This window comes from Trichosurus vulpecula, chromosome 7 (genome assembly GCF_011100635.1).
Source record: "Trichosurus vulpecula isolate mTriVul1 chromosome 7, mTriVul1.pri, whole genome shotgun sequence".
Classification (NCBI taxonomy): domain Eukaryota; kingdom Metazoa; phylum Chordata; class Mammalia; order Diprotodontia; family Phalangeridae; genus Trichosurus; species Trichosurus vulpecula.
In genome coordinates this window covers 28750252-28771160 of record NC_050579.1, presented here as the reverse complement: position 1 = coordinate 28771160, position 20909 = coordinate 28750252, and the positions used below count along the sequence as shown (strand labels likewise).

At 48.8% G+C, this 20909-nt stretch overlaps 1 protein-coding gene across 1 annotated transcript; it reads left to right on the top strand.

The window, feature by feature from the left end:
- GUSB (glucuronidase beta) lies at positions 1-20029 on the top strand. Its single transcript, XM_036766953.1, has 12 exons — positions 1-239; positions 3871-4056; positions 5427-5608; positions 6260-6402; positions 6840-7027; positions 8497-8649; positions 9851-10029; positions 10278-10424; positions 13157-13241; positions 15080-15256; positions 17263-17398; positions 19046-20029. The coding sequence occupies exons 1-12, from the start codon at positions 39-41 to the stop codon at positions 19264-19266; spliced, it is 1998 nt and encodes a 665-aa protein (XP_036622848.1). The 5' UTR covers positions 1-38; the 3' UTR covers positions 19267-20029.
- Positions 20030-20909: the final 880 nt, after the last annotated feature.

The following is a 20909-nucleotide window of genomic DNA, read 5'->3' as shown; positions in this document are numbered from 1 at the left end:
GGAGGCCGGACTCAGGGCTGTATGCAGCGGCGGGAGCCATGGCTCTGGGATTCTGGCTGGCATGGGCAGCTGCCCTCTGCGGCCGGGCACTGGCCCTGGACGGAGGGATGCTCTACCCCCGGGAGACCCCGAGCCGGGAGGTCAAGGAGCTCAACGGCCTCTGGGACTTCCGAGCGGACTTCTCCGAGGACAGGACGCAGGGCTTTCGGGAGCGGTGGTATCAGAGACCCCTGCGGGAGGTGAAGCCCCCCGTCCGACCCCTGGGGACCCTGGGGGTGGGGGGCGGGGGCAGCTCGGGGTGGCCGGAGAGGGAGAGGGCAGCGCCCGGGATGCCAGCGATGCCAGGGACACAATCCCACCCCCCTCGCCCTTTTTCCTCTGCCCCTCCCGAGAGATCCAGCCCTTTGGAAAGCCAGAAAGCCTCAAGCTGACCCACCTTTGTGGGTCCTGCCCCGTGGTGGACGAGGATGTCCCTCTCTGAACGTCCTGGTGTGTCCTCTCCAAGATGAGGATCCTGGACCAGTCGGGCTCCGCTCCCTTCTACCTCCCCATAGAACGTTCTGAGCTCCCTCTTTGCCCTGGTGCAGCCGCTAATTGGATTGCCTTGTAACTTTCATTTGTAAATTTCATTTCCTTGTAAATTTGGGAAGGTCGTGCTACTCTGAACATGAACTCTAACATGATCCAGCTCTAACCATCTGTGTCACCTTGAACTTAGCTTCCTCCACCATAAAATGAGGGCGTTGCATAGATGGTACCAGAGATCCCTTTATCTCCAGATCTGTGATTCTGTGGTAAAGCTTAGCCCTAAACACCTGAGGGAAGAACCGGGAGGGTCCCACTCACTGGGTTGGCACTTGGCTTCCCCTGGCTGACTCTCCCTTTGCTACAGGGTCTGCTTCCTCACCCCTCTCCATCCCAGTCTTCTGTAAAAAGCCCTCCACACTCTAGCAGCCCGATCCCATGAAAAGAGGCCGAAAGATAACTGGTTCTAACTCTGCCACTACTTTCTGGGCTCCCTCTTTAAAATGGTTCTCTTTATGTCTAAGAGCCTTAGAGACTTGAATTATGAGGGCAGGGTGCTTGGAGGAGGCAGATGACAGAGAAAAAGGAAGGAGGAAAGGGGAAGTTGGTTAAGAGAGCTGGAGGGCATAGGCAGATATGGGATGAAAGCAGATGGGGCTGAGGAACCCAGAAAAAGTAGAGGGGCTGGACTTTGGGCTCCTAGGAGCCCCTCATTCCCCTCCTCAGAGATGAGAAGCAGGAACCATGGAGAACCTTAGAACATCAGAGCCAGCATGAGCCTTAAAGGTCATCTAAGCCCATTTCACAGAAGAGGAGATTGAGGCCCAGATTGGTAGAAGAGTCGGAATTAGGTCTCCCAGCTTTTTAAAGTGGAGGGACTTGAAGCCCAGTGCCACGCAGCAGGGGCTGCCCAGTGCCACGCGGCAGGGGCTGCCCAGTGCCACGCGGCAGGGCCTGCCCAGTGCCACGCGGCAGGGGCTGCCCAGTGCCACGCGGCAGGGGCTGCCCAGTGCCACGTGGCAGGGGCTGCCCAGTGTGTCCTCTGGAACCCATTGCGGCAAGTGCTCAAGTAGAGAGGGTAGGTGGTGTGTGCTTGGTCATGTGCTCCTTTCTTCCCCACATTTGATACTTTCAGCATACTCACTATCTTGAGGGAGACTTTTCTTTCCACTGGTCCTGGCTGAGGAAGAGAGGGAGGGTAGATATGTGTGTTGGGGGAAGGGAAACAGGTCCTACTTCCTGATTCAATCCTATTCACTGCTTATTATCTTATTATTTCCAGAGACCAGTTTTGTGAGATCCAGTGTCTGCTCTCTCTCTCCAACATGGAGATCAGTCAGTCAGTAGACATTTTAAGGGCGTACTACATGCCAGGCAGCCATCAGTCAGAGAACTACAGACTATTGGGTCCGGAAAGGACTTCTGATACCTTCTCCTTCCGTTTTCTCTTAAAAGAAGAGGCAGCTGAAGCCCAAAGTGGGGAAGTGATTTACCCAAGATCGCACAGAGTTAGCATGCTAGGGACGGGACTAGGCCCCAGAGCTGAACCCCCTAGGCCAAGACTCTCCTGTGGGACTGATGGAACCAGTCTGTTGGCCAGTGGGGAGCTAGGATTCCCGACCCGCTCCCTTTCCCTTGGAGGGCTTAGGAATTCCCTAGGGGCTTCCTCCTTCTCTTAGTAGGTTCCTGGCTTTAAGATACTCGTAATAGCAACTGCCATTAGGTATAGCAGGCATCCTAAAAGATTTAGTTCAGTTTTAAGTTTTAATGGTTTAAATTTTTTCAATCCAATAAATGTTTATTAAGTACTCATTACATGCCAGGTACCGTGCTGATTGCTGGAGACACAAAAAATTTTTAATTCAGTAATTTACTAAAAGTTAAAACTACACTAAGACTTTTGGGACATACATTAGAATCTTAGACTAACTTGGACTTTTGGGACATATGTATTATATTGGAGTCTTGGGCTCTATATTTAGGCTGTTAGGATACATATATAATATGAGAGACTCTATATTTAGACTTTTGGGACATATATATTCTATTAGAGTCTTGGACTCTATATTTAGACTTTGGGGATATACACACACATATGAGTCTTAGACTCTACATTCAGACTTGGGACATATACATTCTATTGGACTCTATATTTGGACTTTGGGGACATATATATTATATTGGAGTTGGGCTCTATAGGCTTTTAGGACATATATATATACACATACATACATACATATATATACACACATACATATATATACACATACATATATATACATACATACATGCATATATATATATATATGAGAGACTCTATATTTAGACTTTTGGGACATATATATTATGTTGGAAATACTGTACACATGGAGAACTGTGACTTGCCCAGTCACACAGCTGGTAAGTGTATGAGGCAGAATTCAAATCTTGGTCTTTCTATCTCCAAACCAGTGCTCAGTCCACTACACAAAGCCTCCTGACCTTTAACTCAGCCAAGAATCACTCCTCTTTGGCCTGTTTTCAGCCAGGTAGAACCAACCCCCTCCCCTTGGGGCTGCACTGCATCCCAACATCATCTTCCCTTACTGCCCGCCCACATACCCATCATTATCTTCCCTCACTACCTGCCTCTGCTGACCCCTGACTCAGGTCCAAGCCAAAGTGCTAGCCAATGTCACACAGCCATTTCGAAGAGCTGATAAGGGCTTGGTGGTCCTGATTTAGCTGGAATCCTAGCTTCCTAAAGAAAAAGGAAGATCCTGTCTTGAAGCCACCTGCTTCCAGGCACACCTACCTCATCTCAATTGACACCTGTCTCCAACAGAAAGGTTCCCCAGGGTGCAAGCTCTAGGTTCCTGGAAATTGCCTGGTGGACAGGGCAGGTGTGGGTCCTGCCTGAGAACCTAGGGTCACCCATACCGAGATTGCCCCTGTGTCGCCCTAGAAAATGTTCAGCTGGAGGAGGGAGATTTAGAGTTCATCCAGTTCAGGGGGTTTTACCTGGGGGTCCATGAACTTATTTTTAAAATATTTTGAAAACCGTATTTCAATATAGTTGGTTTCAGTTTTATTTTACACATTTAAAACTATGCTTCTGAGCAGAGGCCCTGTTAGTTTCCCCATGTTGTTGCCACAAAGGTCCATAGCACAACAAAAGTTCAGAACCTCTGATCTAACCCTAACTCTGCCATTTAGAAAGGGCCTAGGTGACCAAGGTAGCAGTGTAGGGATTTGAACCCAGATCCTTTGACTACCAATCCAGTGGTCTTTCTTAGTCCCAGGCTCCTCCATAAGAACAAAGAGAGTCATCACCATCTCTTCTTCTTCCTCTCTGCCTCCCACCAGTCGGGTCCTGTACTAGACATGCCCGTCCCTGCCAGCTTTAATGACGTGGGCCAGGACAGCAAGCTTCACAGCTTCATCGGCTGGGTGTGGTACGAGCGGCAAGTATTGGTACCTCGGAGTTGGGCCCAGGATCCGGACACCAGAGTGATGCTAAGAATTAGCAGTGCCCACTACTATGCAATTGTGGTCAGTGCCAGGGTTGGGGTTAAGGGAACAAGGGTTTGTGAGGGATAATGGGGTGTGTGTGTGTGTGTGTATCTGTCTGTCTTTCTGTCCCACTCCTGACATCAACTGGCTGAGTGACCCTAAGCAAGCCACTCTGTTCCAAGGCTCCCAATGCCAGTCTGGTGTGCCACCAGCAGACAGCACTGCCCAGAGGCAGGAGTGGCAGAGGGCCAGGTTTGGTCTTCCACCCATCTCCCGTTCCCTCAGGGCACCCCTCTCCAGGGCCCAAGGGCCACCCTGTTCCATGCTCTGGGCTTCTCTCTCCCAACAGACCCATGCTGCTCTGGGTCCTGTCCTCTCAGGGCCCTGCTCTGAGCTCAGTCTCCCCGGGGGCCTTTGTCAGAACATTGACTCCTCTCTCCTGGGCCGCCCTCAAGGCCCACCAAGTGACCTAAAGAGTCACTTGAATTGGAGAAACCCAGGAAAAGTAGCCCTGGGCAGAAGAGTCTATCATGACTCCTTAAATGCCCAGACAGGGCCGGTGGCTGTGTCCTTAAAAAGAAGAAGAATCATTGATTGTTTTTACTTTTACACCCTCTTAATTTCCAAATATGCCCCTCCCCTTCTCCCACCCTGAGAGCCATCCCTTGTAAGAAAGCATCAGAAAGAGGAAGGAAAAAGCCAGTTCAGCAAAATCGACACATTGGCTGAGGCTGGCTGTGTATGCAGTGTTCACACCTGGAGGCCCCCACCTTTGCAAAGAAGGGAAGGAGATGCATTCTCATATCTTGGTCATTTTGAGTAGACAACATTCAGGTTTGATTTAGGGGTGTCCTTTTTTCCATTTATATTGCAGTTCTTGTCTACAGGGAGGCAGTTGGGTAGCTCAGTGGAGTTCAAATCTAACCTCAAACAGTTTACTAGCTCTGTGACCTTGGACAGGTCACTTGACCTCTGTTTGCCTTAATCCACTAGAGAAGGAATTGGTAAACCATTCCACTGCCTTTACCAAGAAAACCCCATGTGGGGACAGTATTGCCTGGCATGTCATGGTCCACAGGATCACAAAGAGTCGACTCCTGCTGACACCATTTTCCTGGCTCTGCTCCCTTCTGTTTGCCTCAGTTTACCTAAATCTTCTTTGGTCACATTTCTCGTGGTGGCCCAGTAATATTCACGTCTCACTATTAGCCGTTCTTCAGTCAATGTGGTTGTTGCGTCACCTTTGTGAAGCAGCCAAGACCAGGCATGTGTGTATATGTGTGTGTGTGTGTGTGTGTGTGTGTGTGTGTAGTGTGCCTGTGCAGATAGGTTACCCCCACCCTGCCCATTGTCCCTGCCCATTGTCCTTCTCTCTCTCTTATCTCCCTCCCCTGCCTGGTTGTCTGAAGTGGGTAAACGGTGTCCACGTGACTGAGCATGAGGGTGGCCACCTTCCCTTTGAAGCCGACATCAGCAAGCTGGTCCAGTCCAATCTTGGGGAACCGAGTCGCATCACCATCGCCATCAACAACACCCTCACGCCCCACACACTGCCACCGGGCATCATTGAGCACAAGACCGACCGCTCCCGGTGAGCAGGGCCCCCTCACCCACCCCAAGCCCTGGCCAGACTCCTGGGGAGCACACAAGCCCTCCCAGAATCACAGATCTAGAGTGGGAAGGGACCCCAGGCCCCCTCATGCATCAAATGAGGAAACTGAGGCCCAGGAGGATTAGATGTATTAGGATCCTAAATCTGGAGCCCTTTAGACAACCTCCTTGCTTTAAGATGAGGAAGCCAAGGCCCATAAAGATAAGTGGTTTGCCCAAGGTGTTGCTGTTCAGTCATTTCAGTCATGTCTGACTCTCCATGACCCCATTTGAGGTTTTCTTGGCAGAGACACTGGAGCGGTTTTCCATTTCCTTCTCCAGCTCATTTGACAGATGAGGAAACTGAGGCAAATGGGGTTAAGTGACTTCTCCAGGGTCACCCAGCTAGTAAGTATATAAGGTCAGATTTGAACTTAGGAAGATGAGTCTTCCCAACACCAGACTGTGCACTGTGGTGCCCCTAGCAGCTCCAGGTAGTAAACCTCAGAGCCTCTGTGCTCAGGCTCCAGGGTCAGTCCTTTTTGCCCTGGGCAGGGCCCTACAAATAGAAATAAGCCAGGGAAGCTGACCTAAGCTCGCTGCTGAAGGAGGGCAAGAGTTGAAAGTGCTTCTTTCCTTTATCCCAAACCAGGTATCCCAAGTATTATTTTGTTCAAGAAACAAAATTTGACTTCTTCAACTATGCTGGGCTGCACCGCTCAGTCTTCCTCTACAGCACCCCCAGCTCCTACATCGATGATATCACTGTCACCACCGACTTAGATGAGAGCACAGGTGAGGGGCCCCGCCCTGTGGCACTGCTGAGGGTCAGGAGGGGAGGGGCTCCCATCCACCCCCAGCCTCTGGGTGCCTCAGGCTCACCTCCAGGCCTCCTGTTCAGAGGCGTCCCCTGGGGCCATCCCCAGCATCTCTACAGCCCCTCCATGACTCTCTGAAGTCTGACTTGGGACCACAGAATGCTCAAGTCAGATGAAGTCAGTCTTAGCAGACAGGGTGTTGAGGGCTAGAGACAGCCAATGGCCTCTACCATGGTTCCCTTGAGCTCTCCAGGCCCCCTGATGCCCAGGAAGGCTCTTTCTCCTGTACCCAGATGCCACCCACTTCAATCCCACCCTTGGCACACAACCCAAGCCCTGGACCGTTGGATTTCTCCTGGGTCTCTCTCTTGGGGGCTTGCTCTCATGGCTCTGATGTGTCTTGGTCTCCTCCAGGGCTGATAAACTACGAGGTTGTTATAAAAAGCAATGAGAACTTTGAGCTCCAACTGCTTCTCTGGGATATGGAAGGAAGAGTGGTGGCGAAGGGGAAGGGAGCCCGGGGCCAGCTAGAGGTGCCCAATGCCCAGCTCTGGTGGCCTTATCTGATGCACCCACAGCCTGCCTACCTGTACTCACTCGAGGTAACATCTCTGCCCCAGGAGGGAAGATTCCATCTGTGCTGTATTTGGAGGTGCAATTAGGGGCCTTGGTGGGGAAAGGAGACCCTCAGGGAAATGCCCTGCAAACAATTCCCAGCCAGCGCAGACCTCCGAGGACAGCTCACCTTTGTCACACAAAGAATCTTCCTCACAACCAAATCTAAGAAATGCTGAGAATTCCTGCCCCCAGAGGTGGAAGTGAGGAGGCCCAGGCGGGTCACTGGACGATTGACAGGGTTAGAGGTGGTGGTCATCCAGTCCAACTCATTTTATTTTCAAGTTTTTTCACTAAAATCTACTTTCTCTCCTTCCCACCTACCTTTCCGGAACCAACGTTGGGGGGAAAAAGGACAACCTTTGTAACAAATATTCATAGTCAAGCAAAATGAATTCCTGGGCCAATTCCAAAAAAATACAGCTTAACCTGCCCTCTGAATCCGTCCCCACTCTGTCCGGAGGTGGCTGGCCTGTCTCATCTTGTAGCCCTCTTATTACACAGATGAGGAAATTAAGGCCCAGAGACGGCATGGATTGCTCTAAATCAGTGGGCAACTGGGTGGTGCAGTGGACAGCGCAGTGGGCCTGAGTTCAAATGTGGCCTTAGACACTTACTAGCTGTGTGACCCTGGGCGAGTCACTTAACTCCCGTCTGCCTCTATTCCCCCAACAATGAAATGGGGATAATGACAATACCCGCCTTGCCGGGTTGTCGTGAGGATCACGAGATGCTGTTTCTAAGGCCTGACACACAGTAGGTGCTTTATAAATGCTTACTCCCTTCCTCCTGCTCCAAGTAGAAATAGATCCCTCCCTGCCACATAGTGGCTGAGAAAATTACAAATTAACCTTGCCGGTGTTGTATTGTATTTTTGTTTATTTGGTTAAACATTTCCCAGTTACATTTTCCCCTGTTTCTGGAGGCACTGGGGAGGGGCTCTGGGCCTCATCTGATACCTCTGCTCTAGATCAGAGACTTAGAGCTGGGGGGGCCATGTCCAGTCCCTTCATTTTACAGTTAAGGAAACTAAGACCTCCCAATGGTTAAGTGACTTGCCCAAGGTTACACAGCTAGCAAATATCAGAACCAGAATTTAAACCCAGCTCTCTCCTGACTCAGAGGCCAGCCAGCTTTCTGCCCTACCATACTGCCTGTCGACTTCTTTACCCACTCCAGTCCTAAGATGGCTCATTTCTAACCCTTCAGAAACCAGGAGAGGGCCAGACAGTGGGGAGACTACAATTGTCTGATTCCTTTCATCTTGGTGAGGAGGCCACCAGAGCCTGGGGTCTTCTTCAGTTAATTTTTTCTGATCCTTTTGGGCCCAGGTTCCTGGTGTCTGAGCACTGACCATGCCCTGTACCCATCCGTACATCCCTGTAGGGCCAGGGGTTGGTTCCTCTTTGTAGCAGAGTCCCTGTGACCCTCATGTCCTGTGCTTTGGGAATGGCAGGTGACCCTAGAGGTACAGACAGGAGCCGGCATCGTGTCTGATGTCTACACCCTTCCTGTGGGCATCCGCACCGTGAAGGTCGTACAGAACCAGTTTCTCATCAATGGAAAGCCCTTCTACTTCCACGGGGTCAACAAGCATGAGGATGCGGATGTGAGAGATGGGCTCAGGGGTAGGGGTGCAAATGGGCGTGCATGGGAGGGGGGGTCCAGTCTAAAAGCAAAGGCATCCAGCTCTTGGCATCAGCCCAACAACATTACTACTAATAGCCTGACACTCTGCTAGGCCGAGAGGTAGCAAGACAAAAAAATGGCAAAACAACAAACCAGTCCCTGACTTGTGGAGTTACATTCTCTTGACAGGATAGTGCACGTATCCAGGTCACTATAGTATAAGAGAGCAAAGGAGGCAAAGGCGTGATCAGAGATCAGAATCAGAGACCAAAATCTGAGGAGGGAGGAGAGAGGAGGGAAGGCCCTACCACAGTGCCTGAGCTGAGCCTGAAAAAACATGATGAAAGGCAGAAACAAGGAGGATTGCATGCTAGGTGTGGGGACCAGCTTCTTTAAAGGCACAGTGGTGGGAGATTCTCAAGTTCAGGAAACGGCTCACTGTCTAGATCAGGTAGAGTATGGCACATTGTAGGGAATAATGTGGAATAGGTTGTAAGGTAGGTGGGAGGCCTTCCACCTTGTGCAGGGCCTTGAAATCCAGGCTGAGGAGGCTGGACTGGATTCCATTCACATAAGGAAGGCCCAGAAGATTTTTGAGCAGGCTTAATTACCGTATGGCTCCCCTATTCAATAAACACCCCTGGGATCAAATCCAAATTCTTGTTTTACATTTGGAGCCCTCCACAGCCTGACTCTGTGCTACATTTCTAGACATCCTATGTGACTTCTCTTTGCATACTCAATTGACTTTTTTTAAAGCTTTTCTTTGTATCACCAATACCAGGCACACAGAGGGAGCTTAATAAATGCTGGTTGACTATCTGCTTTAGGGAGACTCTTGGTAGCTGTGTGGAGAGATGGATTAGAGCGTGGGGAGACTGGAGGCAAGGAGGCCGAGTAGGAGGCGCTTAGAAGAGCCCAGTTAGGGCAATGGCTGTGTGAGTGCAGAGGAGGGCAGAGTGGGAGCCAGAGCAAAGCACAGAGAGATTACGCAGCGCAGGGCCCTCTCGGCCACCTTTTAGTGCCGCATGTGCAGCTAGGGCCATCTCTGGGATCAGGCCCAGGTTGGGTGACTGTTGGGGTGATGAGGGATAGCCCAGCTGGCTCTCTACGTGTCCCCCGCCCCATGGAGATGGAAGGCACGCTTGCCTTCACCTCCTCCACATCATCTTCATCCCCAGATCCGTGGGAAGGGGTTTGACTGGGCTCTGGTGATGAAGGATTTCAACCTGCTCCGATGGCTGGGGGCTAACTCTTTCCGAACGAGCCACTATCCCTACGCCGAGGAGGTGATGCAGCTCTGTGACCGCTATGGGATCGTGGTCATCGACGAGTGTCCAGGCGTGGGGATTGCGTTGCCGTGAGTGTCCTCCTGCTCCTGAGCCCCTGATACAGTGGGGTGGGTGCAGCTGCATTCGGGGGGTCAGGGGACCCCTGAAACTTCCTAGCTATGTGACATGAAATGTCCCTGTGCCTCAGTGTCCTCATCTGTAACATGAGGGAGCTGGACTCGGCAGCCTCTGAGGCCCCTTGAGTGCCCCTCCTACACACCGGGTTCAAGGATGAGGGTAGAGCCAGTGCTGACTCCCCTCTTCTTCTTCCCCATAGGGAAAGCTTTGGGAACATCTCTCTGCAACACCACCTAGAAGTCATGGAAGAGCTGGTCCGGAGAGACAAGAATCACCCGGCTGTGGTCATGTGGTCTGTGGCCAACGAGCCCGTTGCCTCGCTGGCACCCGCTGCTTACTATTTCAAGTGAGGACCCTCTCTGGGGATGAGGCTTGGAGCTGTGGGGTGGGGATCCTCAGGGTGGTCTTGGGGACATCTGCTTGGAGGGAGAAGCCTCCAGCGTGAGCCCATTACTACAGGAAAGCGTGTTGGTGTCCTGCCATCATCAGAATCACTCAGTGGGGTCAGGGGGATCCAATCAACCAAGCAGAATGCCTGTATTGGGAACCTACTGTGTGCTAGATACTGGGGAGACAAAGACAAAAGCTTGCCCTCAAGAAGTTTCCAGTCTACCATGACCTAATTTCCACGCACCTAGGCTTTGCACAGTCAGGAATCTGATTGACTGGAGATAGCCAAGAAGGGAAACGGACCGTAGGCCACCGCACTCAGGGCTGGCCCAAACACCATGGCTGACCTTGGGAGGCAGCTGGGTGTGCAGCACCAAGGGGGCAGAATTTGGGAGTGAGAAGATCCAGGTTCTAGGTTCAAATCCCACTGATGACATTCCCAAGCTGTGTGACCCTGGGCAAGTCTCTTAACCTGTCTGTGCCTATGTGTCCTCTTCTGTAAAGTGACTTGATAATGACACCCACCACTTCAGGGTTGTCAGGATCAAGTGAGTTAATACAGAAAAAATGCTTTTACAGCCTCAAGTGCTGTATAAATACTAGCGAGTGCCACCCTCTCTGGGCCTCTTTCCTCAGTTATAAAATAGGGGATTTAGGCTAGATGGCCTCCGAGGTCCCTCCCAGCTCTCTCCCAGCTCTAGAGCTATGACCCCATACTTATAAATGTTAGCACTCATATGGTCTAATGACCTCAGTTTATATTATTTTGAGTTTTAATTTTAATTGATAACTTTTTAAATATTTTTTAATTTTGTAATTACTTTTAAAAAATTTAATACTACCTTTCTTTCCTAATATCCTAATATTCCTAATATCCTTCCCAGACAGCCATACTTAGATGAGCGTTCATAACCTTTTATGAGTCACGGCCCCCTTTAAGCAGTCTGGGGAAGCCTGTGGACCCTCCTCAGAATCATGATTTTTAATTGTGTACTATTTATTTGTTTATCATCATTTATTATTTACAGATTTTAAAATTTTTAAATAATTTAATTTTTATTTTTAAATAAAATACAAAGGAAGCCAATTATATCAAAATACAATTCTCAAAAAAAAAATATTTTTTGAGTTCTGGGTCCCAGGTTAAGAATCCCTCCCTGCCTTATAGGAAATTTTAAAAGAGAGAAAGAAACAAACATTTTAGTAAAACTAACCAAGCCGTCATCCAAATCTGGCACTACATTCAGTATTCTATACCCATAATCCTATTCCTCTGGAAAGGAGGGAGGGAAGTGCCTTCTCATCTCTTCTTTGGGGCCCATCTGGGTCATTAGCATTTCACAGGAGCTCCCTCATTTTACCAGAAGAAACAGGCCCAGAAAAGGAAATTATGTGTGAATGCTGTACCAACTTTAGGCAAAATTGTGGATTAGGTAAATTTTGTCTTTTTTGGCGGGAGAGGGGGAAGATCACAAACCAGTGAACAACAGAGCTTGGTGGCCTACAGTCTGCTGATGCTAAATAGGCGGGTCTGCTCAGCCTCTGAAGGGAGGGCTGCCATCCCTCCACAGAGGGGCCAAAGTCCCGCTCAGAACCCAAAGCCTGAGCCAACAGTCCCGAGGGTCTGTGGCTGGGCCAGCTACTCAGCCAACCTCAGGGGCCTTCTCCGAGCCACTCAACCACCTACAGAGATTCTTCTTTCTCCTCTTCAGGACTCTGTCTTTTGGGGAAAACCAAGGGCAAGTTAGATCAGCGCTGGACTGAGGCAGGCTAGAGTTTTCCCAGAATAGAAATTTAAAAGCTTCCGAAGAGCAGTGTTGGGGGGTGTGGTGGAGAGAGGAACTTACACTGACTAGCTATGTGACCCCGGGTGAGCCGCTTAGCCTCTGCCTGCCTCAGTTTCTCCAACTGTAAAAATGGGAATCATACTAGCACCTCCCTCCATGAGTTTTGGGAGCTGAAATCTTGGAAAGGTCAGAAGCCCAAAGTCTAGTTGTGCCACTAGCCAGCAGTCACCTCTCCACTGAGCCTCCATTTCCTCCTGTTGTTATAAAGATCTCATTTGAGCCTCCCAACAACCCTGGGAAGTAGGTGCCATTTTGCAGATCAGGAAACTGAGGCAAACAGTTAAGTGACTTGCCCAGGGTCACACAGCTAGTAGGTATCTGAGGCTGAATTTGAACTAGGGTCTTCCTGACTCCAGGCCCAGAGCTGTTTTGCTGGCCCAGATGATCTCTAAGGACCCCTTCTAGGACCGACATTTCATAGTCAGTGCAGAGACATTATTAGAGGAGGCCTGAGTACAGTCACGGTGGGGAGGAGATGGGTCCAGGGACCAAGAGGAGCAGGAGCAGCTCCCTCCCTCAGAATGACTGGGGAAAGGTCACTGGCTGGCTTCCATCTATCAGGCCTTTAGAACAGGCAGCTTTAAGCAAAGATCTCCAAGTCATGGGTATTCTGAACAATTCAGAATCAGCTTTTTCCTAGCCCCCAGCCCAGAAATCAAAAGAGCCTCTGCTCCCCCCACCCCACTAGAACCTCAGAAGGCAGGCCCCACCCCAGGAAGCAGAGGCCGGGGTACACGTGAGCAAGGACGGGTGACTGCCCATGGAAGAAGCAGGTAGGGGAGCAGGGACCAACAGCCCTTCGCATTCTGATGGGCTGCCATGTGTCTTCTGCTGTGAATAGGACCCTGATAACCCATACCAAAGCCCTGGACCCCACCCGACCTGTGACCTTTGTGTCCAATACTAGGCCTGAAGTGGATCATGGGGTAAGTGCTGGGATGGCTTCATTTTTCCTACTTCTTGCTTGCTTTTGCTTGGTAGCATTGGCTAAAACCCAACTGCCAACATCAGTCCAACTTGGGAGCTAAGACAGAAGAGTCTAGCGGGGACCCCGCCCAAGGGAGGCCCACTGGTCCTTCCACTCTAGTGTGTGATGCTTACTGCATCCAAGTGTCTGTGATGGGGTCTAATGGCAAGGATCTAAGCTGAGCACTGGGCACATGGCCTCATCTCAGGCCAGCTAACTCCCATGCTGAGTCCATTCCTACAAGGTGACAGCTGAAGGGGCTAAAGCACCCATCACCTCCGAGCCTATCCCTTCATTTCCAGAGGAAGGTGACCCAGACAGTGGCTGGCCCTGATCACGCAAACGGCCAGTGACAGCTGCAGCTGGACTGTGGGGGTTTCTTGCCTAACAAATAGTTCACCAATATTTCCCACTCTGAGTGCTGCCCACCATCTTTAAAAGCAGGGGTGAGGAAAATGGTACCTAGTCCAGCACATATCTGTTGTTGTTGCTCAGTCCTGACTCTTTGTGACCCCATCTGGGGTTTTCTTGGCAAGGATATTGGAGTGGTTGGCCTTGCTTCCTTCCAGCCTACATACAAAACAGCGTTTTTGGAGAAGGGAAGGGAAGCATCCTTGTTTTATCGGTATTGTCCTCATAAGATGTCACGCAAGTTAGGAGTGGATCAGAAAGAGACCAGTCATCGTGCTGCCAATGAGTCCTTGTTTTGTAAATGTAGATGAGAAAATATTTTGTCCACTTTACTGCCCTTGTATCGCCCAGAGGGCACCCCCACCCTCAAGGACTGTGGAGCTGTCTTCTTATCGAGATCACACAGGAGACGCCTTATTCCATGTGTTACTCTGCTGTTCTCCTTCCCAGGGCCTTTCAGGCCAACTCTTCCCATGGGTCCAAGCTGGCCCTCCTGACCCCACCTTATTCCAGAGGCACTTGGACCATCAGCTGTACCCCCACACACAAACTGACTCACCCATCCAGGGCTCCCCTACACCCTTCCCACCTCTTACACTGTGTATGTAGCCCGAGAGTTCAGAGAGGAACAGCAGTCATTGGGAGGAGACAGACCACATCAGGGCAAGCACAAGTGGGGAGATGAGCATTTTTATTACAGACATGATTATTAAGCTAATGTGGAGAATCACACATCAAAGTTGTTCCTCCCCAGTACTGTGGCACCATGTCAGCTCACTTCCTTTAGTGAATCAGACCCCCAGCTCAGAAACCTCATGGTCCCTAGGGGAGAAAACACTGCCAGTGAAATTGGGCCTGAACCCCTCCTAAGTCCTCATATCATCCCCTATCCCTAGTATTCTGTTCTTGTCTCCTGGTCTCCTCCTTGCTCCCATTGGCCAGCCAGATGGACAGAACGAGTAGGGCCTATTTCAGCCCTTTATTGATTGTACCTCCTGCCCACCAGAAGCAGGGCAATCTTTGGAGGCAGAGTTTGGGGCGGAAAACCACTCTTCTCAACTCACATGGCCAAACTCCCAGCCCTTCTATGTTGAGGGATAGCCTTATCCCTAATGGAAAAATTAAAAATATCAGTCATTCTGAACACACCTCACATTTTGTGGGTTTGAAAGCAATGCTGTTTTTTTGTTTTGTTTTTTAAAGACTGGATCTCCTATGTCATCTAGACTGGAAGGGCTCAATCCCACTGCTGACTGGCCTGCCCACAGCTTTGAACTCCTCACCTTTAGAGACCTGCCAGCCCCCTCCTCAGCTTCCCTAGTAGCTGAGATTCCAGGTGTACACCATCACACCCAGCTAAAAGCAAGCTTTTAAATTTTCTCTTAGGCGCCATATGTGGATGTGATCTGTATAAACAACTACTTTTCCTGGTACCATGATTATGGGCACCTAGAGGTGATTCAGCTGCAGGTCAGCACCGAGTTTGAGACCTGGTATAAAATCTACCAGAAGCCAATTATCCAAAGCGAATATGGAGCAGACAACATCCCCGGGCTTCACCAGGTGAGTGGCGGGCTCAGTGGCAGACACTGTGCCAAGCTCATTCTTCTTGGGGCGAGGTTTAACAGCTGGCCAACTTTCCTTCTCTTGCCCATTTCCAGTGGTATTTCCAATGCTAGGGAGGCCACTCTTGGGCCCAAGTTACATTTCGTCTCTTATGGGAGATGAGTCTGCGCCTCTCCTCTTTGTCTACCTCCGGGTTGGAATCTCCTTTCCCTCTCTCAGGAAACCTGAGCAAGGGCCAGGAAATTCCTCACTTGGCTACAATTGCAGTTCTGGCTTTGGACACCCTTAGGACTGAATGGTGTATTCTCTTCTTTTTAAGCTCAGTCTGGCCCTGCTGAAATGCCGTCCCTACATTAATAGATGCAGGCAGACCCCCTTTTTCTGAGGGGATTCTAAAAATGCTTCTCATGTTCACGGCTACCATGTGCACACTCCTGTTCACCCAACTCTGTAAATGTGTGATAGCTGTATATCCAAGCGCCCCATCACAGTGGCCATGTGACCCACAAACAGGCATTGTTTCAGGAACTAAAGCCTATTATTCTCCCTCAATGGTGGTGAGGTGTGTCTTTAACCGTTTTTCATGGACCCCTTCTCAGAATAATGCTTTAAAATGCCCAAGTCCATGGGATTGCAGAAGAAACCAAAGGTTAGTGTAAAGGTATAATTCTTGTCTCATTATACTCATAGGGGCCTCCCCAAGATCTTGTGGCCCATGGACCCCCAATTAAGAATTCCCCACTCTCCACACGCTCTTCTGGCATTTGCTTAGCTTCCGATTCCCCATCCATCCTTTTGATGTAGGAAATGGAGTGTTCTAAAAATTCTCCCCCTAAACTCGGACCCATGTTACCATACACAAACCCACTAACCCAGCTAGATTTTGTTCCTAATATTACGATAAGGACCCAACCTGTAATTTCATTGTCTTAGGGAATTCCCAGGTGGAGAAATCCCCTCTACCAATGCAGGTTAGCACCTTCTGTGTGTGTGTGTGTGTATGTGATGCATCTCTTGACCCTGGGTTCTTCCTGGCTCTCTATCCACTACACCATACTTCCTCCTTGACCCTTCTCTGCTCCAAGGCCATCTTTGGTACTAGGTCAGGACATCTAACAGATTATTCTCTCTAGTTGGGATAAAGCATCAAAGAAAATCATGGCCCTTGCTCTCCATTACTGAAAGTGTACTTCTTCGGTCTCCTCTGTGAAGGCATCAGAGACACCACATGGGGGCGGGGGGAAGGGGCACATGCACTTCTGTTGCAGCCAGCCTCACTTCCAATGCCCTTAGCTGCCAGGAAGCCAAGTTAGTTAGGATCTTGGAATTCCAGCCTTCCTCTTAGCAAATACACCTGGCTCACCATCAGGCCTAAGAGATGATAATAGGCAGCATTTAGGGTTGGGAAACTTCAACAACCTTGAAAACCTGTGTCCGTGTTAGAGCAGGTTGTTTGTTTTATGAAGGACCACGACCTTCTCTGGGCTTCTTTCGGACATAGTTGTCATCGTTCTTTGGCAGTACTACATTTCCAGCAAATACCCTGACGACAAACACCAGAAAAAAACTGTCGTTGGGAGTTAACTAGCCTGTCCCTCTAGAGTCAATCAGTTCATGCTCTTTGCTGTATACACTGAACGTGGCACCAACAGAGAAGGGCAGTCTGAAATCCAGACTCACTCAGGTCTGCCACGTCATGATGAGTGCATCGGCAGCACCAACTTGAATTCTATTTGACATACAAAAATCTAGGTTGCTGATTTGGACGTTCTTTGTGCTCTCACACATACCCTTTGAACAGAGCCGGCAAACAAAGTGAAGCCTCGGGGGTGAGGGATAGCCACTGCACTGAACAAGGCTCTCAGAGTTCCTTGGAGGGATGCATGGTGCAGCATCCAAAGGCTGTGTGGCTACCTCGACAGCCCACCACGAGGGCAGAGCCCTACCGGCTTTCATGGACCCCCACATTCCCTCCTTCCCCTCTCTCCATCTCCGCCATTTAGGACCCTCCTCTGATGTTTAGTGAAGAATACCAGAAATTTGTGCTGCAGCAGTATCATTTCGCTCTGGACCAAAAACGCAAAGACTACGTGATTGGAGAGCTTATTTGGAATTTTGCCGATTTCATGACGGAACAATGTAAGCGACCCTGCTTGGCACTACTTTTCCATAGTTAGAAACATGCCAATACCAAGTCCTGGGAGGGAGACACGTTCGATCTTGTGGAATTTGCTAGGAAAATCTGGGAATCTAAGGTACTTCTCTGTAACTAGGATTGTAAACCCTGGACCAAACTTGAAAACATCTTAGGGTAAAAAAGCCAGTAGTAGAGTGTCTTACAATGATGGTAGTAATGTGAATCACTCACTACTAAACTCAGCTGTCACTTAACACTTTTTGAACACATCCATTGTCCTGAGGCTCTAACAAAGAAGCTGATAAATCCTGTTGATTTTCTTTTCCCTTTTTGGTGGGAGGTGGGTAGAACACGAGAGAAATGAGCCGGAGCTTGCCTACAGTAGCATTCTTTCTACTACAAGCTTTTTTTGGGGCGAGGGATGGGGGGCAGGAGGAGCTCTAGTCATCGGGACTGATACATTTCCTCTACTACAGTGAGGCAGTTTCTTTTGGTAAGGAAACTCTTTTTCCTAATGCAAATCCTGTTCTGCCAAATCCACCCTTGGAGTTGCCTGGGGTACAGAGAGCTAAGTGACTTGTCTAGGGTCACACAGCCAGTATGTGTCACAGGCAGAACTTCTCGATTCCTTGGCTGATTCTATCCTTAGACCGCACTGCTCCTCAATGGTCTGAGATATGCCTATTTTCAAATTTTCAAAAATAGTCCATTTTTCCAAAGCTTATTTGAAGGGACGGTCACCTATTTGACAGAGATAGGGTTTCAAAGAAATTCTTCATTTTCAGTTAAACAGGCCCTATTCAAAACAAAAGAAAATGGGATCGGTGCCTAGGATTGTGTATCTGCACCTGGTTTGGTTTGGTTTTCTCCTAGCAAAGGTATAAAACTCTAGTTTTGGTTAAATCCTCTAGGAAAGTAAAACTTTTATTTCCCAATTCCCATAATATTCCTAGAGGCCTAAAGATGCTGAGATATATAACATGAACTAGGGTGGAAGAGGTGGCTGTGGTAGTTAAAGCACATTTTAAATGTTAAAGCTTAGCTAAATAACAAAAAAAGCGGGGGGAGGGGAAGAAGAATAAGACTGCAGAAGGTCAAGGAGGAGAGCAAAGTGGGAGAAGAGAGAAAAGGAGACGGAAACCTTGTGTATCAATCAGGAGTCTCCTGATTTTCATGGAGAGCAGCTGGTTTTCATTTAATCAGATTCTCAAGCCCATCCTCACAGTCGGGTGTCTTATCAGAGGCAGGTTCACAGATTCACACTGAGTTCACGAGAACCCCAGGGTGGTGCCCAAAGCAGTGACACCCGGTAGATCCCCAACTGTGAGGGGCTTATTTTGAAGCTTCTGCTCAAGGGGCAAGATTAGAATGTTCTAGTCTAGTGTTGGTTTGGGCATACTACCATAACTAGTCTTTAAGTCAGCCCCAATACCACCTGACTCAGGAGGGCCTACTGGCACTGAGGCATTTCATGTCTATGAGGCGTTTCATGACCATTTTTTAAAAAAATCTGGTTTTCTGAGCTTAAAAAAAACCGTCCATACCCAGGTTCAGTTCTATGTCTGCTGAGTTAGGATCTAGTCCACTTATATGCAACAATGGAGAAGACCAATGAAGGTCCTTCACTATGCTTTCTGCCTCATTTTCAGCACCACGGAGAGTTGTTGGGAATAAGAAGGGAATCTTCACCCGACAGCGACAACCCAAAGGTTCAGCATTCCTTCTGAGAGAACGATACTGGAAGATCGCCAATGAAACCATGTATCCTCATTTAGCAGTGACTCCACAGTATTTGGAAAACTGTTATTTTTTTACTCCCTTGAGTAAAGAAACCTACCAGGGAGGGGGGAGGGAGCTGCTTGATTTGTAAGGGACTCCAGGATGCCCTAGCAGACAGGATGTTTCCAAGATTCTCAACTACATCTTCTGGCGGAGGGGTGGGAAGACATGGAGATTCTGATAATGTTCTGCAAGATGGGATACTATCAAGTATGAAATGAGACCTTTTACCAGAACAGGAATGCAAATTTTAAGAATTGGCTATCCCTAAGTGGGAGGACCTGCATGAAAAAATATGTCTGAAAACAATTTGAAACCAGTTTGAAAGATAAATGTGCCTTGTTCTCACATCTCTCGTGCAGACAGAATCTTAAAATCAGGGTGCTTTAATGACTACACGGTATTAATGGTATGTTCTTACAAAGTTGTAAGTTTGTAAGTTGTATGTTGTATGTTTTCCCAGCAAGAGCCCTGTGCTAACACAAAAGCAAAGCCTGGTCCTTTAATGCAGAGGTAGTACATTTTCCTCTACCGTGGTCACCACCCGACCAGCCAGGATGAAATAAATGAGAATTTATAGGAGATAATGGTTTTTCTTTTTCACAAATGACTGAACTTCATACCTACCGACACCCTAAATGGTACAATGTGAAGGGGACACTGATTTTACATTGTCTTTATTGAGGTTCATAGCCTCAGCTTCCTTACAGAATTCCTCAGAAGTCAAGGCCTCCATGATTCTTCCCCTCTTCCCTTTCTGCTCTCTTGGAAGCCAACAATAAAGAGTTCTCAATTATACATAACTCTTCCTCACGACCCTGTGATGTGGGCAAGGCAATTACCCTTACCTTCTTTTCACAGATTAGGAAAATGAGGTTTGCCCAGTTACAGAACATAGATTTAGAATTGGAAGGCCATAGAGTCCAATCTCATTTTACAAATGAGGAAACTGAGGCCCAGAGAGGATAAGTAACTTGCCCAGCAAGTGTCTGAGACAGGATGTGCACTCAGGTCTTCCCAATTCTGAATTCCATACTCTTATCCACTACAATGCCCATCTCCCTGCCTTTTCAGTCCTGGATGCCTCTTCATGGGTCCCCTGAAGTGATCATTCATAAAAGATGCCCTTTTATTCAAGAAGCCTCTATCATTGTCACCATCACCGCTCTATTTGGGAGGGGTGGAATAAGGAGATAAGCCTAAGACTGCAGTCTGCATCCAGGATGAATAACTCTAGTCCATACAGAATGATCTGATTGAAAGCTGCCCACTCTCACAAACTTCAGTCTCTTAAGTCAACAGCCTGCCCCCTCCCCACTCTCAGAAGACAGTATCTTACAAAACACCTAAGAAGAGGCCTCAGCTTTCTCATCTCTACAATAAAGGACGAATGACAGGAGTTACCTAATATTCATCAAAACGAAAGCCGTCATGATGAATTAAGCAAGCCTTCCCTAACACCCTTGTTAGCCTTGCTTTCCAAAGCAGTGACTCACTTACTCTTGCTATCCAGCTCTTCAAAACAAAACGACCACCGTCGAATCAGCCCCATTAAAAGAGCACTTAGTTGGCCTCCTAAAGAACCATACGTGTCTTCCCTCACCAGTGACACAATGTCATGAGGCTTCTAAAAGAGCACCAAGTTCCACACTATTCCAACACTGACAAAGTCACATTTAAACCATTAGCCTATAGAAGCCACATCAAAAATGACCCCAGTAACAACTGGTATGT